The sequence below is a fragment of the Meriones unguiculatus genome, chromosome 3 (assembly GCF_030254825.1).
Source record: "Meriones unguiculatus strain TT.TT164.6M chromosome 3, Bangor_MerUng_6.1, whole genome shotgun sequence".
NCBI lineage: Eukaryota > Metazoa > Chordata > Mammalia > Rodentia > Muridae > Meriones > Meriones unguiculatus.
Window position 1 is genome coordinate 33,481,344 of NC_083351.1, and position 26,560 is coordinate 33,507,903.

General features: G+C 53.0%; 2 protein-coding genes across 2 annotated transcripts; both read right to left on the reverse strand.

Moving 5' to 3' along the window:
• Positions 1–11,406: 11,406 nt before the first annotated feature.
• On the reverse strand, positions 11,407–13,318 carry Tmem275 (transmembrane protein 275). Its single transcript, XM_060378672.1, has one exon. It carries the CDS (start codon positions 13,232–13,234, stop codon positions 12,692–12,694), a length of 543 nt encoding a protein of 180 aa, XP_060234655.1. The 5' UTR covers positions 13,235–13,318; the 3' UTR covers positions 11,407–12,691.
• Positions 13,319–17,137: 3,819 nt separating this feature from the next.
• Positions 17,138–24,900, reverse strand: Kncn (kinocilin). Its single transcript, XM_021659432.2, has 4 exons — positions 24,750–24,900; positions 23,786–23,854; positions 22,965–23,039; positions 17,138–22,227 (listed from the first exon to the last, which is right to left on the reverse strand). Exons 1-4 carry the CDS (start codon positions 24,898–24,900, stop codon positions 22,148–22,150), a joined length of 375 nt encoding a protein of 124 aa, XP_021515107.1. The 3' UTR covers positions 17,138–22,147.
• Positions 24,901–26,560: the final 1,660 nt, after the last annotated feature.

The following is a 26,560-nucleotide window of genomic DNA, read 5'->3' on the forward strand; positions in this document are numbered from 1 at the left end:
GCCCTGGGCTAGAGCCCCCCACCCCTAATCTTTCATTCTCCTTTCGCTTCTGGGAAAGCCGATTAGGAGGCGGCCTCCTGCCCGCCCCTCTGACAAGTTTGTCTGAACTTCCAACAAAGGCTCTTAGAAGGCTGAAGAGGGAGGGCTGGGGCACGGGGAACCTGACACCACTGGCCTGGGCTCACCCCAGCGGCCTAGCAGGTTGCACTGTGGCTCTGCCCACCCTGTGGTGAGCAGGAATGTGCCTCCAAGGGGACATGGCCCCACAATGGCCTGGGGGCTGTGGTGGGGGTAGGGCTGTGAAGGAGCCCTTCACCTGAGAACCCCTCACAGTTAGGAAGGCAGCGAGGGCCAGCAGTAACTATGCAAGCAGGCAGGAAATGCGTGCATTCTCATACACGCTTCTACTTACACACAAGGATCCTACCCTGCAGCCCCTACCCCCTGCGTGATATGTTGACGTACAAATTGAGCCACAACTCTCTGGGCATCTCTCTGCCTCATATTCATGCCTGCACAGAACCCCCTACCAATGTCGGATGCAGCTTGCAGTCTGCCATCTAGGCATTTCGCACACCTGCTCCACACCCAGAAATGCATTCTTCCAGGCTTACCCACACCCAGCCAGTCCACTGAATGCTCAGAAGTAGGTGTGAGGCCTCTCTCTAGGTAGGCCTCTTGAGAGAGGGGCTCCCTTCACTTCAGCCCAACAGTTCCTGATGACTACTGTCCTGTACTTGTGAAGCATCTTCACTGTACTTGCGAAGATGCTGTCCCGGTGCCTGTGTGAGGTCCCACAGCAGCCTTGCTGCCATTTGTACACCCACGGCCTCTCCCACACACCCACCCAAGGGGCTACCCAGAACCCTCCCCTTCACACACAGCAGCCTCCCCTCTCGAGCCTGTCTTCATGGGTCCCAGTGAGGAGCACAAAGGGCTCTGAGCTCAGGGCCTTCAGATGTGGCCATCTTTGGATTCCTTGTCCGTTTGTTAAGATCTATTGGTTGTTTGTGTGTGAGGGCAGCTTCTCAGGAGTTGCTTCTCTTCTCCCACCTGTCTTTTGAGGCAGGGTCTCTTGTGTCTGCCGCTGTGCTGCACCCGCGAGCTTCTGGCTCCTCATGTCTGGGGAGCCCCTTGTCTTTGTCTTCCACGTTGCCTGAGGAGTGCTGGGGTTACAGTCAGGAGCCCCACATCCAGGGATCGAACTCAGGCCTTCAAGCTTGCAAGATTTACCCACTGAGGTACCCCACCCCACCCCACCTTGTTTTAGACAAGCTCTCACTGCGTAGTCCTGGCCGGTCTGGAAATCACCATGTAGCCTTGGACTTATGGAGTTCCCCCCAAATGCTGGGACTGTAGGCATGCACAGTGGCCAACACTGAACCCCCCCTCTTTTAAACAGGGCCCTGCACCTTCATTTTATAACAGTCCCACAGATTATGTAGTTTCTTGCTTATTGCTGTATCCCTCAGCTGGTTTTTAAGAGCCCTTGGGCTTCTCTCCGTTACTCAAATGCCTTCATTCTCCATGCTAGCTGGGCTTTCCTTCCCACTCCCACACCTTATTACACAACCGAGTGTGGTGAGAAGGGAACCACTAAGGCCCTGCTATTCTCAGAGTCACCAGGGGCTCAGGTTCCTCATCTGTAAAATGGGGCTAATGATAATGCCAACACCAGGGTTCTTTGTGACCGCTAAATGAGATGACAGCTGAAAAGCAGCACAAGTTTGCTATCTGGTGACTGCTCTGTGAACGTTCCCTGTCGCTGCTATATTCTCATAAGCGCTGGTGAGTGAAAACAGACTCTGCCCTGCATTCAGCTTCATGAGGAAAACAGAAAATGCCAAACGAATCACTCTGTTCATAGATGGTAAACAGCCAGGTGAATGAGACTCGGGCATACCTCTGACCCTGAAGGGCTTACAGCACACAGGAGAGGCCTTCTGAGCCTAGGATCCCAGATGAACTAGGACAAGCCACAGTTCTGTCAGAGGTCAGAACCAGAGCTCAATTTGTAGCTGCAAGGAACTCCACCTGTGGCTGGTGCCAAGGTTATTTCATTTTTTAGTAGATTGTCTGCGGACCATTTAAGAAGCTTCATGGGGAAAGGTAGTGATGACTCAGCAAATAAGAGGACCTGGGTTTGATTCCCAGCACACAGCAGTGGCTCAAAATTATCTATAGCTCCCGTTCCAGTGGCTGCAAACCCTCTTCTGGCTTCTGCAGGCACCTGGCACTCATGTGGTGCACAAACATACACGCAGGCAAAGCGCCTACCCAGAAAATAAAATAAAATTCAATCAAAAAGAAGCTGCCAGGTTTCTGTGAATTTGTCCCATCGCCTGTAAAACGGGGCGGTCTCCACTGACACCCCCTGGTGTGCGAAAACCCTAGAGCTGATCATGGAAGTGAAGGATTAAGCTGCCCGCTGTCACTAATGACTCTAAGCCTCACTCTGGGTTTCCTCCCTGCCTTCCAGGCCAGGGGAGGAGTTGTTCACCCTCTACTCTGCCTCCAGCTGTGGGGAACCTGGCACCTCAGGATCCCTTCCAAGACAAGTCTGGAACAACAAAGGCCACAGGAGCCTTATTTCCTCCTGAGGGCTGAGCCCAGTGGCTCCTTTATCTTGGCAAGCACTGAAGAGCTGTTCATGGAAAGCGCTCCAGTGGGGCGTGTGTTTGTGTGGGTGTGTGTGAGCCTGAGCGTGTGTGTGTGTGTGTGTGTGTGTGTGTGTGTGTGTGTGTGTGCGCGTGCACACACACACAAAGCTGCTCATTGTTGCTGTTTCTACCTGAATGGGATGGTAGACCTGCAAGTTTGGGTTCTTCACAGGCCTCGCTGATCACCCCAGGGCCTCCTCACAGCATGAGCCAGGAGAGAGAGGAGGCCTTCTTTCTTACCTGGAAAGAGAAGACCTGGAAACTGGAGCCATGGTGCTTCACAAAAAAAAAAAAAAAAAAAAAAAAAAAAAATCCAGGTTAGCCGAGGTGGAGGAATGACAACAGGGAGAGATGGAAGAGTGATTCCATTCTTTTGGAAGTGGCAGGGCAGGCCTCAACACTGGGCCTCTTGGGGGCACACAGGGACCTCAGGAGGCAGGGCCTTCAAGGACCGAATGGCTTCCTTTAGCTTTACCTTCAGCCCGTCCTTGATGGGCCATCTAGAGAAAGACCGTGCCCCTGAAGACCAGCCTGGTTCCAGGACTGTGGGCTGCTGGCAGAGGCTGTAAGTCTGGTGAGGACTTGAACAGCTCTTTGACCCCGACTCCAGTCCCCTTGACTGGGGCTACGCAGGGGGGACTCTGGGAGCAGCTGGAAGTGTTCGCAGTGGCTTGGCCTGCCTCTTCTCTTTCTCTCCCTCACATCAGCCACTAGGGGATGGACGGGGGCGGGGGGGGGGCTTTCCTGGGTCAGGTCTGTTGGTTGTCTGGGGAATCCTAAGTCAGATCCTCAGAACAGACATCTTCAGGGCTTTCTTCAGCCCAAATCCAGGGCAAGAGTCACCGATACTCCATGCCTGACCTCAGTCCCAAAGGGCTGGGGATTACCACCTTCCACCTTCTTGGACAACCTGCTTCAGGAAATTCCTTTACACTGAGCTGAAACCTCCCACACAGTAGTCTCCTTATTGGTTTTGACCTGGCCCAGTCCAAGGACCACGCAGAACATATTTATCACGCTGTTTCAGGACATCCCACAAGACTGTACCAGCTGGCGTCTCACGCTCACTGCATCCTTTCCCATGAGTCTTTGATTCTGATGATATTTTTCTCCTGGGAAACATATTCACTCTTCAGCACCCCTCTTCAGAACTCTAAGAAATACTGCCCATGAGTGGGAGATGGTGTCCCTTCCTCCTCCTGCCCTTCTTGGCTACTTACATGCAATTCTTGTTCACAACCCAGGTGAAACTCCATGAGCAGGACTTGGCCTGGCACAGGTCTTGGTTCAGAGTCGGTGTCCAGCCAGCACCAAACTTGTTGAACTAAACTGGAATAACCATGTGAGGGACAACAAGGCCCAGGCCCCTGGTGAACCTGGTTCTGGCCTTGTTCTGACTTTGTAATATGGTCTTGGGTAGGTCCTGACTTTTTCTGGGCCTCTGGGTTTTGGCTAGAGGTTGGACAGAGTGATCTCCACCTGCCTTGAACAGACTTAGTTCCCAAGTGTCTTGCTGAATATTTTTTTTCCTCTGTACAATAATACCCCCCAGTTTCCTTTATTGTTTTATCTAGGATCTCTGCCCATGCTGGGTACATATGTGGCAAAGGCCCTAGCAGTGACTTGATAAAGCAGGTCAAAGGAGTCTCAAAGGATGGCACTTGAGGACAAGTGAGCCTGTCTATTTCTTTTCTGGCCTGCCTCCGTAATGGCATTTTTAAGTGATGAGGCTGGGCCTAAGGTAGAGGTGACATCACAGTCTTTTCTCTTTCTGAGGACATAACGTTATTCTAGCATAGGCTTTTCTCTTTCTTCTTTTAGTCTTAATCATCAATGTGTGGTGTAAGGGAGTACACATCAGCCTGCCAGGTATTTGGGAGTGGGCTCAGTGAACTAGTAGCTATGGAGAACCATTAGTTCATTCATTCATTCATTCATTGGCCAGATGCATCCCATGAACTGGTAAGTCAGCAATGATCAGGATGGAGGCCCTGATACCAATATGCTTTTGTGTTAAAGAGGATTTGGACAGCAAACAGATGAGCAATAAAATATATACATTTCGGGATGCTGATTGGTTGACGGAGGAGGCATGAGGATTGAGTTTGAATTCAGCCTGGGAAAACACAAGAGTGTAAAGATATTAAAACAGCAACTGAGGTCCAGGCTTGGCCCAAGAGACAGGCAGAATGATTAGACCAATAGTTAGAGATGAACAGACAGATCACTAGCCAGGTAAACAGACAGTGGGGAAAGAGGCTGGTCCAGGCCTGCAGGCAGGATGGAGGCTTCTGGACAGAAAGAATGGAGAAGGGAGGCAGGATCTATTAAGCTGATGACTCCAGGCCCTAATCCCGTGCCAGGCCCATGCGGGCAGTATTTGGAGGGGGAGGGGAGCAACCCCCGCTGGGGTGTAATTTCACGCTGAAGGGCCTGATGGGGCATCCCATGGACTGATCCTTTCTGGATCAGAAAACCCACTTCCCTTTGTCGCATGCAGGGCGATTAGCGCCTTAACCCTTTGTAGGCTGGCTCATGGCCAGTTCTGCCCCACCTTGCCTCCAACCGCTGGGGACGTAGCCCAGAGCCCTTCTCTGCTTCCAGCCCAGCTAACTCCTAGATCTGGTCCTATATGTGTGTATAGGAAGGATGAAGCTTCCTGGTAAGGAAGGGCAGAGTATGTCCAGGTGTGGGGGGGTGGATTTTAAAACAGTCCATGTCCCTGTTCTCTGGCATCCCGCTTCCTCTGACTGCTGTTACCTACACGGGCAAGCTGCTCACCCTGTATGCAGGGTCCTCTTTATATTACATTTCAGTTTATTTAGTGTGTAAGTGTGTGGGTGTGCCTGCATGTGCACGGGTGGGAGGCCAAAGGACAGGTTGTGGGAGTCTTTCCGTCACGTGGGCCTCAGAGCACACTCAGGTTATCAGGCTTCCCAGCAAACCCCTTCAAACGCCTCCAGGCAGTTTGGAGTCCAGTTTCCCCCTCTGCCTTACTCAAAGGCTGGAAGGTCAAGCCCACGCCCTGCAGTGAGGACTCACTACCTCCCAGGCGTCTTTCACTCCCAATGAGTCTCACTGGGAGTGAACATTGACCCTTGAGGTCAAGCTCTCTGAACACTCATAGGTCATATATCAGTAACATCCCAGAGATAACCCTGGCCAGGGCTTCCAGTAGTGCCCTTCCAGGACTCTGTAGGTGGTCACGTTCAGGGCCCTGCATTTATGCCTTTTTTTTTTTTTTTTTTTTTTTTTGCTGATGACCTCCTCCTCTTTGTGTCTCTGTTCAAAGACCTGCTAGGAAGTGGTCTCACCTTTTGGCTCTGTATGTCCTGGCACCCTTCCCAGGCTAACTTCAACTGGTCCCCTAGCTTAGGGGAGAAGGGCGGGGACCAGACTTGGCCTCCTTTAAGCTCCCTGGGTCTCTAAAACCCCAGCCCCATTAAAAGAAAGCCCCTAAATGTTATTTACACTTCGGAGTCTTAAAAACCATTAACAAAAGCCACTTAATTCAATTATCTTCCAGGCTGGCTCAGTTCTCAGCACTGAGCACTGGCCTCCCTTGCCGCCCCTCCCTCCCCCCCCCCACCCCCCCCCCACTGTCATTGTGTCGGGCTAATGAGGTAAACTGAAGCGAGCCCTGTCCCCCCTGACAGGTTTATGAGAATTTAATAAAGCGTGGCCGGGACCAAATGAGTTGCCTCAGCCTTGGAGAGCTCATTGTCTTCAGCGTCAGCGTTTTTTGACTCAAGCTGCCCCCCTCCCCTGCCCCAGCTCTTGCCTGGCTCAGCCTGAACCCTTAGTACCTCCCTAGGTGAACCCAAAGTCCTGTGTGCCTGGCAGAGACTGGTGTGGCCCCACAGGGGCAGAGCACCCATGCTCGCCCTGAGAAGGGGTGGAAAGTAAAGTGTCCCTGGCAAGTGTCCCCTTGCAGGCCTGCAATCCTTAACACGCATCAGACCCCGGAAACAGAGACCTGGGAGACTCCTTGCGCTCATGTGCTGTAGCCCCTGCCAACCCAAGGCTAATTTGGGCAAGCCTCACCTTTTTCTTGCCTGTTTGGAGTGACCAGCCACAGGGAGCTTCTAGAACGAGGGGACCTCTCTTCCTGTGAGGGCACGTGGTGGGATTCTGAGGTCTCCATTACAGCCTGGGCTCCTTTTATTCACATGGACTGTCACCTCACATTTTCTATGATAGGTAGCAGAGGCTGGAGCCCAGGAGACTCAGGGGCTTGTTCAAGGTTCCAAGGCCGTCACAGGTGCAGATGAAAGAGGCTCCTAGGCCTCTTCCCAGCTAGCTTCAGCTGCACCCACCCTAGAGTGCTTGTAAAACCTTGAGAAGCCTCACTGCCCTTCTTTCTTTATATCCCAGCTTTCCCTCATTGCCCTGTCAGAGACCCAAGGACCTGAAGATTCTGGGCAGCCCAGAGACCTAGAATTCCTTTTGTCCCCTGCAGAAGTGGCTCTAGGTATTGCTTCCTCTGAGGGAAGAAGCTAGACCTGATGAGCCTTAGCACATCTTCGTGCCCATGGGATATCAGGGGAGCAAGGTTTAGTGACCAACACTGAGTGTGACTGTGAGCAAAGTTCAACCATTGTCTAGTGTCAGGGGGCCTATGACCAGAGTCACCACCAACAAAAAGAGAGAGAGAGAGAGAGAGAGAGAGAGAGAGCACTAATTTTTGTTCATGATCAAAATTCAGTCCCAGTTCAATATATAATAAAGGTCAGGGTTTAGCCTGTAAAACAGGATCAGAGAATTTGGTAATAAAGACCAGGTTTGGTACACTGACAAGACAGGATCAGGGCTCAGGGTGTGATCAGGGTCAAGTTCACTCTTTAATCAAGGACCAGGACTCAGCATGGACCACGGTGAGGGTTCAAGGTCAGGGCTAGGATTCAGTGTACGATAGGCTCAGGACTTTTTTGTAACCTTGATGAATTCTATTTCCAGGTCAAGGCTTCCTCAGTAGTTTCTAGTTGTAGATATGGATAATTTACTTAGTACATTCAGCTGACGAACCCCTAACCCCAGCTCCCTGGCGTTTCCAGTTCCTCACGGTCATTGGCCTTCAGAAGAGAAAAAGGAAAATTGTTCAGGAAGACAGAGTCCCCGTCGTGTACTCAGGGTGCCCTCTGGTGGCAGTCTCTCATAGTGTTGCTTTTCTTAGCCTTGACCCTCTTTTTACAATGGGAAGCCCATTTGGCCTTCTACCTACTTTTGCATTACTGTACACCATCCCAACAGTGGCGTAGACACGGGGAAATCTGCAAGTGGACAGTGGACATTCCCCAGGCTTTTCTCCCTTCCTGTCCAGCTGGCATCTATAATTCCTGTTATCAGGGATCTACGTCTCAGCTGTGTGAAGAGACTCACATCTTTTGTTCATTAGTTTGACAGGTATTACAGTTCACCCTCCTCTAACAGGTCTAGGAGTGAACATAATAAAGGTCTCCACTTCCTGGTTCTCTTCCTTCTTCTTAATCAGTAATGCCTGGCCTCGGACACTCGCTGGTACCAGCTGAAGGTTGACAGAGGTTCAGAACATCCTCGGGTCCCTTCTCCGCCAGATTGATAGGTTAGACTAAACTACGGTTGAGGTGTCTGACGCTACCTCTCCTCACACACCAGCACTCATAGGCCAGAGGCTCCTAGATTGACATACAGGGCCCTCTTCTCCAGAACCAGGCCCGTCGACCCAGGTTCTTCAGGGCTGCTATCCTGGGCTGACAGAGCCTACAATATGGCCCTTCGATCCATACCAAAGTGGTCCAGGCAAAATCCCAGTACTTTCTTTTAGAGCATCTCTTTCTCTTCTTCCCCAGGAAATCCAGCGGGGGGACTTGCCCCATTCACCTCAGACAATGGCATCACTGCTCACATGACTGTCCCACCCCAGCTCCGTTTTACAGTAACTTCCGAACCTACCCCTTGTTTTCCAGCTCTCCCTCCAATGTTGTTTTCTGCACAGGAGGCAGGGAGATCTTTACAACCATAAACCAGATCATGCCAGTTCCCTGCCTAAAACCCTCCAGTGGCTCCCGTCGCACAGAGAATCAAAGCCCAGCTTCTCACCCGGTCCTCGCTAAGCTTGCCATGGCTGGGCAATAACCTGCTCCCCACCACTCTCCTTTACCCCCTCCAATCTCTATAGCCCTTCTCTCTTGTCCTGCCACACAGAGGCCAAGTTCATGCTTACCTCTCAGCCTTTTCAGCGATCATTTTCTGAACTTAAAATTGTTCTTGCCCTAGACCTTTGCAGGGCTGACTCTTGTCATTTCCTTCAGAATTTAGCTCCTCTGAGAGATGACTTCCCTAACTACCCAGAACCCTAAGACAGACCTTCTGATTGTGATTTCCATCAAAAGACTGTTTACTGTTGTCTTGTGTGTGTGTGTGTGTGTGTGTGTGTGTGTGTGTGTGTTGCATGTGTACATGTGTGGACATTGGTGCCCATGTGTGTGTGCACAGGTGCAGTGGCCAGAAAAGAACATCAGAAGTCCTGCTCTGTCACTCTCTGCCCATGATCCTGGGGCAGGATACCTCAAGTTGAATCTGAAGCTCAGCTGGTGGCCAGCAAGCCCCAGAAATGAATACTCCACATCCCCTACATGTCCGCTGCATTATAGGCTCCAGGGCATGGCCAGACCCTGTTTTTTTTACATGGGTTCTGGGATCTGGTCTCAGGTCCTCCTGCTTCCTCAGTAAGCGCTGCTGCCTATTGGAGTATCTCTCCTGTCCTGTTTACTGCCTGCTTCCCCAGATAGAAAGCATATGCCCAGTGCTGGACACATGGTCAGGAATTATCTGTTGGATTCATTTATAAAAATTGGCTCTCGGTGGCCACCCTCAATTCTTCTGATGGGACTAAAAGGAAGATGCCCAGTTTTTGACCCCTTAAGGGTTCCCTAGTCCAAGCCTGTAGGCTTGGGTTTTTCACCAAACCTACTTTATTTAGAGTTATTAAACATCTTTACCTTCCTTCCATACCTCCCCCCCCAACTTAGATAGGAGATAATACGGGAGAAAAGGCTGTAGATCTCTTTTACCTACTTACTGCTTATTACAGTTGATGGATCTTTAGGGGATTACCAAACTCAGTCGTCAGGACGCCAGCAGTCCAGTCCATAGGCCAACACCAAGCAGCAACAAGAATCAGCACCAGAAGTCAGCAAAAGCCACAAGACTCAGTTGGATTGAAATTTTCTGGAATGTTTTTGCGAAGTCAAATGTCAAAGCATGAAGATTAGCGCAGCGATGTCGATCCAAAAAAATGAAGCCTCACTGCTTGTGGGCCTCTATATGTCTCCTCTCCCCGGAGTCCACCCATGGAGGTGTTCGGCTGGCCAAAGCCATGCCCCTTGCACGAGAGAGCTCACAGCAAAACAGCACGTCCCCTCTCACAAGCAGCCTCCAGGAAAACCTCACGAGCCCAGCTTGCAGCAAAACATCACGTGACAAAACTGAGTCTTCAGAGAAACCAGAAACTTCCACTTCACAGGCCAGCAGCGGCTTCCCTGGAGATGCAGGGCTCCGTGGACCACCCCGAGTTCCCCCTAGCAAATCCTGGAGAACACCATCCTTTCAGAGGGATCAGCTCTGTGTGCTCCCTGCAGCCCTGGACCTCTGGGGATCAAGGGATCAGGTTAGAGGGCTTAGTCTTCTGCAGAGCCCTTTGCAGGCCTTCCTAGCCCCTCAAGGACTCCTCAAGGTCAGGGAGCTTGCTGTCAGAATCCCATCCTCACCTTGGCAGAAACAGCCTCCCAGTGGTCTGCCTGGGAGCCAGCTGCAGCGGCCTGAGGGCAGAGCTCTTCGTTGGCTCCAAGGTCTCACTGGCTATATTGCTATGAAAGGGTCTGTCCCTTAGCTCTCACTGGAGACACTGTATGAGGGGAGGAGACCGCGGGTGGCAGGTCTGGAGACACGAGGGTGCTTTGCTGGGACTGATTGGGAAGTGGGCCCTGGGGCACTGGTGTGACTGAGGAGATGGAGTGGGTTCAGATAAAAGAAATAATTATCTTTATCTCGGGGAGGCAAGAAGGGACTCTAGGGAGTCGGTGCCCCGTTCCATTCTCTCGCTGTTCTACTCACACCACTGATTTTTGATCTGTTGTTCCTCTGACTCCTTATCTAACTCTCCTCCAGTAGCTAGCTCCAGAACAGACACAGATCAGGGAATCGTGTGTGTGTGTGTGTGTGTGTGTGTGAGAGAGAGAGAGAGAGAGAGAGAGAGAGAGAGAGAGAAACCCCTGAGGGTGTAATTCAAGGCATCTGTCAGCTGCAAGAGGGTTTGGGGCTAAGCCTAGCGTTGCAGGGTGTATAAGGGTGTCACCTCATAAGGTGTTGGGGGAAGGGAGGTCCAGATCACACCGAAGGCAGCATCAGCCAGGGCCTTTTTCTCTCTCCGTACTTTTAAGGAAGTGGAGGCAGTTGATGTTTGGAACTGCAGAGTACTGATCCAGAAGACCATGAGCCTGAGATTGACCAGACACCCTGCCCCACGACACGTGCCTACACACAAGCGTGTCAACGCATATCAAAGAGAGGTGCCAAGATGCTCCAGGAACAGGCCATGTGTTCCAGCTGTTGGGTGCTTTGAAGGCTTGTGTGAGCTAAAGGAATGACACCTACTGGTAAATTTGCCTTCGTTTAGGTCCCTGGAGTAGGGAGACAGAGGAAGAAGGAGCCGCGAGGCTGCTGGTAAGCGCCTGGTCTGCAGCAGAAGAGCGGCAGAATACACCGTGGAAAGAGGAAGGAGGGCTGGTAAGCCCAGAGTGACGGGCAAGGCGCTACCACTGCCGAGGGTTGGTGGGCCAGCATGGGCCACCGTCAGTCAGTTCAGGAGAGGATGGCTCAGAGTCAAAGAGCTTTCCCTCAGTCTTCTGCTCCCTGGGCCTTCTTGGCAAGGCACTCTTCACATCGACATCAGTAGCCGTCATTCAGCTGGTCTGATCACAGGCTGGGCCCAAACTAGCCCAGCTAGCCCTGAAGAACGCATGGGCTTTGCATGGCCCTTGGAGCTCCTTTCCGTCCGTCCGTGCTGTGTGGCCACACTTTCACCTGCTACCCTTCTTGCTTGCCCACACATACGTGATGTCAGTAGTCATCTAAACGCTTGTCTTTTATAGGTGCCAAGGAAGCTCACTCATGGTCGCTCCTACCCCAGCTGCACACCTGGCACCGTTTCTCCCGTGGACATTCCCAGACACACAGAGTCTAAGAGGCCATCTTGCTCAGTCACACGCTCCTCTCCCCTGGGATCCCCTTCTAGATCTCCAAGGAGGGCTGGCGCCAGGATACTGAAATGTTTAGCTAGAGGCTGCCATGCAGGGTCCAGGTGTTCATCAGAGGCCCCCAGGCGGCCCCTCCCCCACATGCATGCCTCAGAGTGCTGACTCACAGGGGTTTTATTGAGGAGTGAGACAAGGCCGGAATGCACAGTGTGACACAGTCACGGTGGTGGGTGTTGCTGGCAGTGAAAAATCACACAGGGGACCTTCAGGATTGAAAAGCCTCCTCACCTCTGAGGACCCCAGCCTCAGCCCCCCTGACCTTTGCCAGACAAAAAGGACCGGCATGCTCCATCCAGCTTATCCCAGGGACCATCTTGAAGTCAGAACCTTTGTTCCCCAGTTAAACCTACGGGGCATGCTGGGGTAGAGACAAGGAGAATGGGCGGGAGGGCTGTGGCCTATCACAGCGCACAGGGCCTGAGAAAGCTAGCTCGACCTTCATCTCTCTCTCCAGCCCGAGGACCTGACTAGATCCTCTAGATTGGATGAGGCTTTCTCCATGGTGCCTAAATGCCATGGGGAGGGGCAGGTTTCCAGATCCGGGGTCTAGTTTCATCAATGTGAAGAGGAGGAGGGGAGGACGAAGCAGAGCTCAGAGACTCCACCTAAGAGGTCAAAGCTCCGCTCCCTTTGGGGTGTGAGAGCCAATTCCCAGCCTTCCCTTTTGGAAGTTCTAGATGAGGCCACTTGTGCGCAGTCCTTGGCCTTATTCCCCCTCCCCCATCTCCTGGCCCGCTAGGAGGCAGCCGGGTCCTGGGGGAAGTCGAGTTGGGTCCCTTCGGTGCGTGGCAAGTAGCCGACCGTGGTTGCAGGTGCAGGAGGGTCCAGGGCGAAGAGCCCGGGGCTGGGGCTGGAGCGGCCGGAGGAGGAGGCGGCGGCGGAGACGGCTGGACTGAGCTGCACAGCCGTCGTGTCCTGCGCCGTGCGCTCGCTGCTCTCCATCTCCAGGGCCACTGTCCCCGGACGCCCGCCGCCTTGGTCCGCGGTGGCTGGGGAGTGCGTGCGGGGCGCGGGGCCCCGGCGGCTGCACACGCAGCAGGCAGCAAAGAAGCCGAGAGCCAGCACGAGCAGCGCGGGCCCCACCACCAGCGGCACGTTGTGCCCAGGCAGGAAGGCGGCGAAAGCTCCCACCAGGGTCACGTTCAGGCCGGCCAGCAGCACGCACAGACCACAGGCGCAGCACAGCGCGGGTGACGGCAGGCCCCGCAGGCGGCCTTGGGCACGGCCCTGGGGCGCCGAGGCCAGGGGCGCTCTGCTCTTCCTCTTCGCTCGCGGCATCGGCCCGCCCACGACCTGCGAGCCTCAAGCTCTGCCCAGCTGCTTGCCCAGAATGGTACACATGACAGGGGCAAACTCGTGGTGGTCCTGTGGGTACAGGGCAAGAGGGCTAGTCAGAGAGATTAACCCCCCGCCTAGCTCAGTTCTGTGGCTTCCTATCTGCAGGTTGCCCAGGTCCTTCTGGACAGCCCTGGGATACAGCCTACCCGAGGAGAAGACTCTACAGCCGGTTTTCCCGCCCAGTCCTGGAGTCCTCCACTGCTATCCTACCCTCCCTTGTTCTTACAGACTGACTGTAAAGTGCTCAGCAGGTTGCGGGCTAAATGATTCTTCTTTACTGTGATCTGGACTCCAGAGCCCTTCCAGACAGTGCGCTCTAGAAAATTCCAGGCCCACCTCCATTTTACCACCCACGATTCTGCAGCTGGACTTAGCTTCAGATGCCTCATCTGTGGGGCTGGGGCGAGGCTCGGAAGGTAAGAGGCTCGCCGCCCAAGCCTATCGGCCTTAGTCTGAATCCCGGAACACAAGCAAGACATCTCTGAAACAAGTACAAAGCAAGATGTGGGGAGCAGCATCTGTAACCCCACTTTCATTCTTGTTTCTCTTTTGGTGGTGGTGGAGACAGAATTGAGGCTCCAAGGCGCGCCCCATCTTACCATTGAGCTATTTCATTCCCCCACCCTACCCCTTTTCACTTTTTGAGACCCAGGCCCATGGAGTTACCCAGGTTGGCCTTGAACTTTCAATCCTCATAGGCAGCTTGGCTCACAGGCCTGTCCTGCCAGGTCTAGATGAGCCTCTTCTCTTCTGGGCACATGTTAAAGCAGCGTCTCCTGGCCAAGGACCTGCGATGCCATTCCTAAGCTTAACTACTGAATTTGGAAGCTAGACCCTCTCGGCTTTATTCTCCAGGCCCCTTTGTGTTTCAGCCCCATTAAAGCCCTCAAGTCCAGCACTTGAGCACAGGAAAGGCCATTGCTCTGAACAGTTAGTTGCATAGACTGAAGAATTTTGCTGTAGTGACTCCAAGTTGCCCAGTCCATGGAGTTTGCTTAGACCGTGCCCTGTGCTGCCGATTAAACCTGGGGCCTCCGTTGTGGAAGTCAGGTGTTCTACCGCTGAGCTACATCCTTTGACTTTTCTTTTCTTTTGAAACAGGGTCATGCTAAATTGCTAAGCTACCTAGGATGGCCTTGAACTTGTGATCCTTCTACCCTACACTCCTGAGGAGGTGGAATTACAGGCATGTACCACATCACTCCATAACCAAGTCCTCTGTAGCCACAGAGACTGTACCAAGCCAGAACACAGCTTTTTTTTTCCCCTAAGCACAGGCAGAGTGCTGACCACTGAGGTCTGCTGCCTACGATCCTCTGGCCAGGAAGGCCTTGTGATCTTTATTTGGGAATCTGGTGTAGAAGCAGTTTAAGGGAGAGGCAGGGGCAGAGGTGGGGGAAGAAACTTGGAGCTGGGCCTCAGAGGTGACCATAAGTCTGGATTTTGAGCTGATAGCCAACTGGGAATAGCTGGGGACTCTCCCCAGGACCTTAGCTGTCTGAACATGAAAGGAGGGATGATGGGGTAGTCATTTCTGAACTGAGGTCTCTTGCCAACCTGATGCCTCATGCTTAACTACCTGGGGTTTGTGAAGTTAGAAATAAGAGCCTGTTTAGAAAGCCCTATCAGAAATATCACAAGGTGTCATACAAGGGACACACTAGTAGTATGATGGCACTTGTTCATTTTTCTTTGCTTTGGGCTGAATTAAGCTTTTCCCCTAAGAAGTCACTGTTTCACCTTGCTCTGACTGTGTGTGTGTGTGTGTGTGTGTGTGTGTGTAGCAGAGGAAACCTTATGTTTATCAGATGCTACCCTCCTCCCTCCCCCCCCCAACGATTGTAGCTATTGATTATAATTACCCAGGTAGCCATCAGTACCTGGTGGTCATCAGTAGTTGGAGCTAAGAGCTCCTTGGGGGGGGGGTTCTGCCAGAAGCGCCCATGTCATCCTGTCCCAGAACATGGCTCTGAGACTTCTGCATTGAATAAGAGCAAATATCCAGCTGGTAGCAGCTTCCAGGCCTCCAGCCCTGGCACTTGCGCCAAGATCCTCTGGGTAAAAGCACAGAGACTTTGGCAAAGATATTAGCCACTGGCCCTCACCTTGTTCTCCATGGGTGACCCAGTCTTTTTGCTCAGTTAAAGCCCTGTTGTCCCTTGGCTGTGGACTCTTCCCTTTTTTTCTCAGCCCCTAAAGTTTGGGCAAGGCCGCTCTTCTGGAACCCCAGACTAACCTCACTCCATCCTCAACTCTACCCCATTATCTGGACTCCCCACATCACTGATAGGCGTTTTCTGCTGGGGCTTATTCATCACGCTGTAGATTCTTAGCTCTTGCCAAGAGGATTCGGCCTCTCCAGGGTCCAGAGATATGTCATCCTTTCCCACTTAATGGCCAGACAGTTTCCCACTCTCTGTAATATGCAAGCACACACACACGTGCAAACACACACACACACCACACTCCCCTACCTAGAAACAATGCTTGAGGAGGAGGTTTGAAAGGCCTGCCTGGCTTTCTAGTTTGTGTGTGACTTCTGGGCTCTCTTATCCTGTCTCCCAGTGTGTGTCACCTATCCACCACCCCCTCACTCACTACATGCACACTCACCAACAAACATACCCAGAACACTGCTGCATTGCCCGCAGAAATGCAGACACAGGCTGACACATTCCCATCGGGTGGGGATGAGCTTCTGCTCAGCAGCTGCGTCTCTAGATACTTCCTGCTTGGTGGTGGTGGAGGGTGAGGTGCCTGAGAGCAGTGGCCCCAAGAGAGGTGATGGGGTGGGCGGGGAGCTCTGATTCAGGCGGTCCTGCGATGCCTTCCTGTTTACAGTGATCTTCATGGCTCTAGCTAGGAAGCAGTGCCAGAGTTCCTCATGGGCCATTCCACTGTCACACTCTTACCTGTGAGGGAGAGCCCCATTCAGAAGATCTACAGGCTTTGCAGGCTCTTATTCTAGCACAGTAGATGGCCCAAGTGACAAAGGATTCTGTGTTAGTCACTGCCCTGTGTCCCTTAGACCAACCTTTGTACCCATCCAGGCAACAGCGGCTCTGCTGCCATGGGTCTCTTATTTCCTCTCAGTTCTTCCCGATGCTCTTAGATGTGTTCCTGGTCCCTCACCAGGAGGCCATATACGGGCAGACTGAGTCTAGGCCTCTGCCCCCATATAGTAACTCAGTTACCTGGAACAACAGGAGGGATGGTCGATGGGGACCCTAGACTGCTGGGGTGGGGCTAGCCTTCCTTCGCCTCCTTCCCAGGCTTTGTTACCAGCTCCACACATCCCTCCACCCTGTCCTAGTTTGCTGAGGACCTGAAGTCCTCCTGGGACCTCGCTCCTTTAGTCCTTTGACGTCTCACCTCTATTGCGCTCCTTCACCCTATTTCAGTTTCCCTGCCCCCATTGTGCCCTCTAGGACACTGTCATCCTTGGCATCACCCTGAACCAGCCCACCTTGGAGAAGCCACCCCCACCTCTGTACAAACCATGACAGCATCTACTGTGTGTCTAATGATGTCCCAAGCTGCTAAGGTTCAGGTATGGCATGTCTCTCCAAAACTCAGATTTCCTAGTGGTGGGGCTTGGATGTAAGGCCAATCACTTTAGAAAGTGACTAGGAGCTGGGCAAGGTGGCACATGCTGTTAATTCCTGGACTCAGGAGGCAGAGGCCAGCCTACATATATAGTGAGATCCTGTCTCAAAAAAAAAAAAAAAAAAGTGATGACGGAATACAGGCCAGCCCCCTTCTCTCAGACTTCCCCGTCTCCAGAATAGCATCAAGTTACTCAGTCTTAGGCACTGTTACAGCATTAGAAAATGAGCAATGATATAAACCCTTTACATTAGTTCATTTAATCCTATGACAATCCTAAGAAGTAAACATATTACCATCCCTTTTTTGACAAATAAGAAAATACAGGTTCAGGTTAAACTAACTACCCAAGGTCACAAAGGTGGTGGTGATACAGGCAGAGCCCATTCTAAAATCTAGGCTATGTCTCCCGAGTCTGCACCGAGGCCATTGCAGTTCCAGGACTTCACACTGCCCTTGCTGGAACTGTTTTTTGATGGCAAGCGATCCCAGAGCCCTACCTCTATGCCATGGTCCTCATGTCTGATTCTTTCTGTGTCCGCCTGTGATCCACACCGACTTTGCATTAGTTACTTTCGTAATTTTGTCTCATCAATTTGTCCTGCCAGTGCTGACCAGCAAAGCTTGACGCTGTCTCAGGCCAGCTTCCTGCCTCTCAACTCTTCGCCCACACTCTTAAGCCTGGGAGAGGAGAAGAAAGCCCGCTGGACCACAGTGGCAAACTGCATCTCCACAACTCTCCTCCCTGCCACAGGGGAGCTTCTCAGTGGGCCATCCCTCATCCTGGGAACTGTTGCCCGTCCCGTCTTCATTCCAACCCAACCATGGTCTTGAGCTATCCATCAAGAGCTTTCAGCTTCTTAAACAAATGGTCCACACTCCACAATTTACTTCCTTCCCAAGGGTATCCACTCTAGTCTGGTTTCTGTCCTATCATGCTCCTGCCTCTGTATTCACTAGTGTCGGCAGTGGCCCCTTGTCATTGAGCTTAATGAATATTGTTCAGCTCTTAGTCTCTGCTTCTGAGGCCTTCAGAGCCCTGCTTCCTGGGAACACCGCCTCTGTATATAGATTTTTTTTTTCAGTGTTGCCTTTTCCCACAAAGGCCACAGGCTCAAGCCCCAGGCTTGGTCCTGCACCCTCATTCACCCTCAGGCTCTCCTCCACATACTTGCAACCCATCTTGGGGCCTTTTAGACCCTCCGGCCAAGAATCTTTCCAGTCCATCTTTTATTATTATTATTATTATTATTATTATTATCATCATCATCATCATCATCATCATTATCCCACTAATTGACTTGCTCACTCCCCATTCCTTCTCTCTGTTAAAACCCTCCTGAGCCTCCCAGCTCCCAGCTCCCTCCACCCAGATTTCTCCAAGTAGCCGTCTTGATTCTACTCTGGTGGGGCTGAGCTCACCAGGCTTGGGAAGCTGATCTCCAAGTCAGCTTTGTTCTCAGCTAGCTCCCCCCAGGGCTACCTTCATGTGCAAATGGTGTGCCCCTAGCCATGGGGCTTCCTGTGTCCAGGACTTCATGCCACCTTGGGGTACCTGTCTCTTCTCAGGGCTCAGTGAACGTTAGTAAAACAAATGGAAAGGGATCGCTGGTCAAGAAGCCAGGGAAGTCTGTCTTCTGGGCGGCACTTGTTTCTCAGATTTGGAGTTGCTGTCTGCCAGCTTCTCTCAGCTTTCCCCCCACTTTGGGCATTGGAGAAAGTACAGAGCGCCAAGGGAAGCTCTAGGGTAGATTTAACTGTTAAGAGCAGCAGGGACCAGGGTAGAGTAGGGGAGCCAAGACAGCTAGTCTGTGGTGTGTCTCCTGTTCTCTAATCCTTTTCTTTTTTTCACTTTTGTTTTCCCAAGCTCAGAGGTCCCTGGCTCCTTGTCTGGTACCCTCCTTTCTCTAGGAGTTCAGAGAAGGATAAGCATCTCCCCCCTTTTTTCAGCAATCCCTCCAGCGACCCCCAAATTTCTGCAGCTGCACTTGCCTGAGAGGGCTCGTGGACACTCTCCTGCTGTGACCCGGCTGACCCCTGAGCGAAAGGAGTCCCTGTGTCCCAGTGTTGGTCAGGCTCAAGACGCTGGGATAGCGGCCCCGCCTGGGCAGAGCTGGATCAGCCCACACTGCCGCCGGTAGGGGCTCGGGCAGAGTGGGTGTGCCGGGCTGAGATGAGCAGTCAGTTCCTTTCTGTAGCGTCTCAGCAGCTTCAGTGACAGCACCGGCGGTGGATGGGAGACAACAGCGCGGGCTGAGACAGCAGAGCCCGGCTGGGGATCACAGCAGCCTCGTGCCAGCGGGCTGGAGTCCCTTCCTAGCGTGGGCGGCCATTCTCCCTGGGCTCCCACTAGCTGCCTCCAGCCTAAAAGCCTCGCACACGTCCTTCTCGCCTTCGCTCCTACGGGTTCGTGGGTTGCCAGCCCCCAGCAACTAATTCCCCGCCGCCCACACTGTCTAGGCTGTATTTTTTTTTTCTCACCCTGAGTGGAAACAGTCCTCCTCCTTTGCAGATGCCCCTGCCCGCAGTGTCTAGCATTTCTGTAGCCCTGGAGGCCCCGGTGCTGGGGAGGGGCCAGGGAGTTTTCCCAGGGATGGATTTTTTTTTTCAGCACCCTTTCCCTAATTAACCTAATTCTAGGGTCAAGCACTCTAGAAAGGGGTGTGGCCACATGCCCCTATGGGTTTGGGATGAAGGCCCAGGGAGATGGACTGGGTAGCGGCAGCTTGAGGCTGGACTTTGTTGCAGAGAGGCCTGGCAGACATGGAGGAGTGTGGCTGGAGGGCATCTCTGCGCACTGCCCCTTCGTTCACCGAGAAATCCATTCACATATTCACCTGATGCTGTCTACACCCTTCTTTCAGAGCATGTGCCAGTGAGGATCCGTCACAGCCATCTTCTACTTGCAGACGAGGAAACTCAAGCCCAGCGCTCCCAGCTTCTTGCTCTGGCCCCTGGAGCTCCGGACCAAGATGGGAGTCTCAGGTTCACTCCCTTAGCTGAAGCAGTTTTCCTACAGATAGAGCCAGTAAGGACTTGACTTCAGGGGCCTGCCTAGATCAAGCCTTATCCAGCTTTGCTGTGCTGCTCTGGTCTCCACACTGGCTCAGCCATGATCCAGGGCCAGGTGTTAAGACTTCTGGAAAGACCCAGTTCCCTTTCTGAGTCGACTTCTGGAAGAGCTCCCACTGTCCACTCCCACACCCATGCTGAAGCGCTGAGGGCTCTGTGGCTGCTGCTCAAGTACTAACCAAGAGCTACACACCAAACTACTCTTAGCTCCGCCCACCTCCTCTCTTCTCCGACAGGGCCAGGAGAGAAGGTGAGCCTCACAGGGGCCTGCTCACAGCAGGGCGGTCCAGGAGAAGCTGCATGGGAAGCTCCACCTGTGCTGAAGGAACGGAGGCTTCAGAAAGCCCACAGCAGGGAAAAGTGGGGAGTGGAGGGGACAGGCCCCAGAGTTCCTGCTCACCTCAAGGCTCTGCCAGCTTCTCCTGTGCATGCAGCTCTTGTTTTTTCATGTGAATATTTTTTAATCTATTCCTCAACAGTCATAAGTACTTCTCTGTGCCTGGCCCCTCAGGTATCAGGCTTACCATATCCTATTTTAGGGAGACCCGTTCTGACAGGGTCAAATAGAGGGGAACCTTCTTCTCCTCAGCTTAGATTTGTAGCCCCAATTCCCACCCTTCACCTCTGGGCATCTCTTTGGAGCACAGAGGCGAAGACTGAAGAAGGGGTTTCTCATACATCAAGGAAGAGCTTGAGAGGTGATGGTGCTGAGGAGAAGGAAGAAGTGACAAATTGCAGACAAAAGGGTGGTGGAGAGAGAGCTGGAGCACCCAGCTTACCAGCATTTGTGGATGTGGGGCTGAGCTCTGTGGCTCTGCAAAGGAGAGGGGGCCTGGTAGCAAGGCTTGACTCCATCACTTTTTCTGGGACACTTGCTGAGTCCTTGATCCTGAGCTATCTCTCTCAGCCTTTTCATCTGTCCCAGACGGGTTCTCCCATGTCACCATTTTTCCAACATCCACAAGATGTCTTCTGTGTGCCTGACTCTCTGTTGAACATGGAGAAACAGACCAGAGCCACTCAAGTGATCAGCTGCCCTTGGAGCTATTGGGGCAGTTTCAGAGAAGGCTTCTGAGAGGACTCATTCGCATAGGCCCTACAAGAATAAAACTAGTCTAGTTTGTCTTCTCTTCAGAGCAGGACAAGAAGCATGTGTCTGCAGAGACTGAATATTGTCTTCCTGGATGTGGATTGGAGCAGCCTTCTGCCAGGGCGTGTGCCTGAGCCTCCCTGGCTCAAACCTTATTGTGGAGATGCCGTAACATAGCTCTCCAGGAAAGCCTAGGGGGTACTCTTTTTTTCAACTTAATTTAAGCCACTAGCCTTTGCTGAACATCCACTGTGTGCCCTGCCTGGTGCTAGGGACTAGGGGCAAAAGCATCATTCATCATATTTAGGTAGGCTTGAGAGCTGTTTTTGTGAGATCTAGGGATATCACTGAGCAGAGTGATTGCCTAGTGTGTACAAAAGTCTGGGTTCAGTATGCAGAATAGAAAACAAATAGAATTGCTAACTTTAGCTAGGCATGATTGGGCACATAAGATCAGCCTAGGCTATGAGATCCTGTCTTAAAACAGAAAACCAAGCAATTGTTTTTGTGAAGAAGAATTCAAACTTTCCTGGAGGTTCCAAGAGAGAGGACACAGGCTGCTAGAACAGGACAGGGGGACCTGCAGCTCTGGGATGCCGAGATGGCCTTTTGGAGGGAGCAAGGAGAACCCTTCTTGCAAAGAGGAGTGGGAAGAATAGGAGATGCCAGGGGCTTGTCTGGAGCCAGGAGAAGTCCAAAAGCAACAGTCTCAACGCTGGCTTAGCTGGAAAGTTACCTAGCCAGCTGGAAAGTCACCTCTCCAGACATGGACATGACAGCCTCAGTAGGACCCCCCATCTGTGGCTTCTGTGGTCAGCTTCTATGACTGAGGTACATCAGGGCCCTGGGACAAATTCCAACAGGAGATCAAACATGGAACAGAGCTATGAGCCAGGGGAGAGACTGGAACCACTGGAGGCCTGTGGGTCTTGCCATGATGCTGGGAGTGAGGGGATCTGTTAGAAAGAGCCTCACTGGAGGAGAGGGTAGGTCCAAAATCCCCAGGGCTCATCGATGCATCTTCTAGCTTGAAGGAGGGCCCTGAGACAGAAGTACTGGGAGAGCACTGGGAGAGGAGGCAATGCTTAGCCCTCTTCAGTTCCCCGACCTCCAGGCTTCAGCTTCTCCAGGGTTCTGGTCACAGTGGACAGGCTGCTACGGGCCCCTGGAGGAGACAGCAGGATGGGGGTGTCTGAGTACAGACTCTCATTGACCCGTCAGATCAGAGAGCTCAAAGATGGTGGGGTGGGGCGGGATGCTCCAGGACCATAGGATACAGCTGGGACAGGTGGGGAGGGGGTCTTAGGGACCAAGTACAGTGTGAGGAGGGTGGGACGCAGGATGTGATCTTGGCTGTGATCTTGGATGTGTCATGTGAGGTCTCTGTGCTCCAGTTGCCCCATATTAAAAACAAAAACAAAAAACAAGGTTTATTGTAGCACCTCCCCATATGTGGCTTGTGAGAACCAAACGTCAGTAGGTGAGAAGTGGTTGGGGCTGCATCTGGAACGGGCCTTCTGCTGGGTAAGCACGGGACATGGACACATCAACAAGGGGGGCTGGGCTGCCTTGGAGACACTCCTCCCTGGGGTTGGTTGCCCAGGGTGCAGAACAGGGTCAGGAAGGGAGAAGATAACTAGGTTCAGGTGTCATTGCCAACAGCCAGACTTCAGCACTGGGAATAGAGTGGACAGTAACCAGGGCATGAGACCCAGAGGTAGGGGAAGAGAATATAGGGCCCTCTGTCTTGGTGTCCATGCTGGGCAGGACAGGGAAGCCCTAAAGAGAAGGGCTTGCACAGTGAAGCTGACCCCCTCCCTGCCTATGACCCTCCAGGCTCTTCCAAGGCCCTACAAGGCTGCCTAGTCAGAGAGCAGAGTCCAGAACCAGTCAGGCACTTACCTTCTTTATTGCTGGTGTTGCTGGATCTTCCCTCTCCATGGTCTGGTCCTGAGTTAGGGTGGATTCGCAGATTTCCTGCAGGATGAGAGCACTCTAATTTCCCATCTACTGGGTCATCCCCAAATCCAGCCCACCTTGAGAAAGGAAGGTCTTGCTGCTGCCTAATCTTCATCAGTGGCTGTCTCTGCTCTGCTGTGTTCCTCTAGGTCACTTTATCTAGGCTGATTTGGGGAGGGGCAAAAGACATGAGTCCTTGGAAGAAGTGGTAGTAGTTTGTTTGGTTCTTGAGACAGGGTGTCTCTGTGTAGCCCTGGCTGTCCTGGAACTCGCTCTGTAGACCAGGCTGGCCTCGAACTCAGAGATCAGCCTGCCTCTGCCTCCCTAATGCTGTGTGCACCACCATACCTGGCCAGAGGTGGTAGGTTTTAAGGGAGGGAACTGGGGTATGTGGAGCTCCCCAGGACTGGGTGTGGGTTGTAGAAGTAAGGTGGGAACTATTAAGAGGTCAAAAAGAGGTAGAGGGGCTTTCCGGGCTGGGGACGAGAGTGTTATCTGGAGATCTAGGAAACTTTTGGGAGTGAAAGGGCTCTTAAGAGAGGCAGATTGCTGAGGTTTAGCCATGTCTGCTCAGGCAGCTGGCTGAATTCTGCTACTCTGTAGCCATGGTGACAGTGACACACAACTTTCTCCCTCTCTCTTCCTCTGTGCCTTCCTCCCTCCCTCTCTCCCTCAGCCAGGAGCAGTCTCACACATGGGCACATTCGGTGATAATCACTCATAGGTTTGCACACAAAGGGTCTGTGGGGGAAGAAAATGCTCACCTATGGCAGGCAGGATGTGGTCCAGGTTAAACCGAGCCTTCAGGAAAGGGTAGGCGAAGATGAGGAGCCCTGAGGAGGGACACAGAGGGTGCTGTGATGGGGGAAGGCCCGATTGGTGTGAGACGTGGCAGGCTGGTGGGTTGGTGGTTTATGAGGGGGATGCAGGAGGGCACGGGCACAGGATCAGGCTGTGGGCATGTAAATGGGAGGTGTGTGTGGTCCCCAGCACTCAGCCCTGGCTGGGGATTCAGTGCCTCTCTGAGGAAGGGGCTACAGAATATGCAGGCCACAGGTTTGCCGGCTCTTAGCTCCATTCTGCGTAGGTGAGGAGCAGGTTGCTCATTTTCCTTATTTGGCTAGAACAGAGCCAGCTGGCATCAATCTCACTGCCCCTCCCCTTTCTCTCTCCAGCTCTTTCCTCTCCCAAGACCTCCAGTGCGGCCTCCGGCCTCCGAGGCTTTACTGCTTCTTCTCACTCAGACCTGATGGCCAGGAAGCCACAGGGTGGGGTCCTGCCCTGCTGTCCTCCCAGACCAAGTAATCCTGGCACTCACAGTGTTTGCAGCTATGCCTCAAGCCCCCAGCCTGGCTGGGACAGACAGACAGAACTGCTGCTGACACAGTGAAGGGGAGAGGAGGGTCTTTTGTCTGCGCATTTTGCAGGACTCCATCTCCCCACTCCAACCAGGCTGGTGAATCCTGCCACAAACACAAGATCCCCCTAGGTAGTCAGAAAGGTGTGGGGCACCCAGTCTGCCCTCCCTCATCTCAGCACACTCCTCAGGGCCCCAGGCCAGCTCTCCTTCCTGCACTCTGAGGCCGCCCTATTGACAGCTCTGGCTTTCATGCTCCCCAGCCAATTCCCACTGACCACCAGCCCTGCCCTCCATCTCACATCTACCTCCCCAGACCTCTGCTGCCCAGCAAAATCTCCTCCCCCTACCCCAGCCCAGTGTCTGCTCACCAAGACCAGCAGCTCCAAGAAAGACACCACCCACAGCAGCGGCAGCCTTGGACACTGAGACGCCGATGATGATGCTACCAGCCACCAGGCCGAGGGCCACACAGGCCAGCTGCAGGCAGCGGAAGTCTCTGGGGCTGATGGGAATGTCCATGCAGGTCTACCCAGGGCACTGCTCCCAGGCCTCCTGGGACTCTTGGTCTTCTCGGATGGATGCCTCCTCGTTGGAGTGCTACGTCCAGGGTGGAAACTTCTGGGCTGTAAGTCTCTCAGCTGGTAACTCTGGGGTTGGTCTGCAACCTTATCCCACAGCTTTCCAGGGGCCCCCCAGGCCTCACCTGACCTCAACACCCCAGCTTACTCTTCCTCCTGTGAAGGGCTCTGAAGCTGGAGGCCACTCTTGGGGGTCCTGCCTAGCCACATTTACACTTTGGCTGGGGTTCTAAGGAGGTGGGTCTGCCCCATGGGATCCTCCTCTATCAGCTACCACCTGGGACCTGAGGGAGTTGGGCCCAAGTTCTCCTGTTCAAGGCTTTTTTGTCCCAGCTCCATGGACCCCGCTCAGTTGCCTTAGAACCTGGGCCTATTAAAGTTTAAAGAAATGCAAGGCGGGGTTGGGGGCAGGCCAAGGGAACAGGTTTCTCAGAGGTACAGGCAGCAAGCAGGTGATGAGTTATTCATGAGCCTGAAATGTGAGCTTCCGTTTGTGTCCCCAAGGTCCAATGGCCAGGCAGCCCAGGTTCCACTGTTGGTTCCTAAGTAGGAAGACTGGGCTTATGCCTTCGTATGGCACTCTGGGGGGTAGGGAGGTGAGGAGACTCCCCTGTCACACGCTCAAGGCTGACTCTGCTGGCCTCTGCCCCTTGGCCTAGGGGTACACCTGTGGCCTTGCTTGGAGACATGGAAGGAGGGGATAGTCCTCCAAGTCTTCTCTCTTCCCTGTCCCTCCCATGCTTCTCCCACCATCCTGTCAGCTGCTGGCCCTAGGAAGGCCTGAGTCAAGGCCTGGGTCTTAGCCCAAGCCTTGGTCTTAAGAAGCCCCATTTACCTCAGGGCATGGGTACAAACCCTTTTTAGCGGCTAATAGGAGGAAAGGCTAAGCCCCGGAAGAGCCAGTTGGGTAGGGTAGGGTTGGACAGAGGAGCTGGGCAAGATGTGTCATGAAGCTGGGACACTGTGGGGACCTTTTAGCTTGAGTACCTCTACCCAGCCTGGTTGACCTCATCAACCTGTCTGGAGGACCCACCAAACTGAGCCTGAGCAGTGGTAATCCAATCAAGTCTAGTCCTGATTCCTGTTCCTCTTTCCTAGAGCCTGGCTCTAGCCCTCCTTATTAACTGCATTCCCTGGATCTATGTGGATCAGGGTATTCCCAGTCCTAGAGCACGAGCCTGCTCCTTCCTGTAACCTGAAGACACTCCTCTAGGTCACATGACCCTGCATAGAATCCCCAACCTCCCTTTCATTGCTGGTCTCTTATCATTATGTCTGCCATCCTCACCAGCTTCAAAATCCCCTGCCTCCACTGTCTCCACTTCTTCCTTAGGCCCCTCACTCTTTCTCCCTGTTGGGCATCTGCCTGGTGCTTGTTGTCTAGTAAACTTCTCCTTGTCCCTCAAGACCTACACAAACAGCCCTTCCTGTGCAGCCTTCCTGCCTGGACTGTTCTGCCACCCCACCCAAAGGGCTCTTTCCTCTTCTTTGTTCTGCCTTTTCTTCAGACTGTGGAATTCTGTGGCCACAGAGAAGCTGAAGCTTCTGGTTATGGGATGGCGCTCTGGGCTTGGCCCTACATCTCCACCCGCATCATCGGG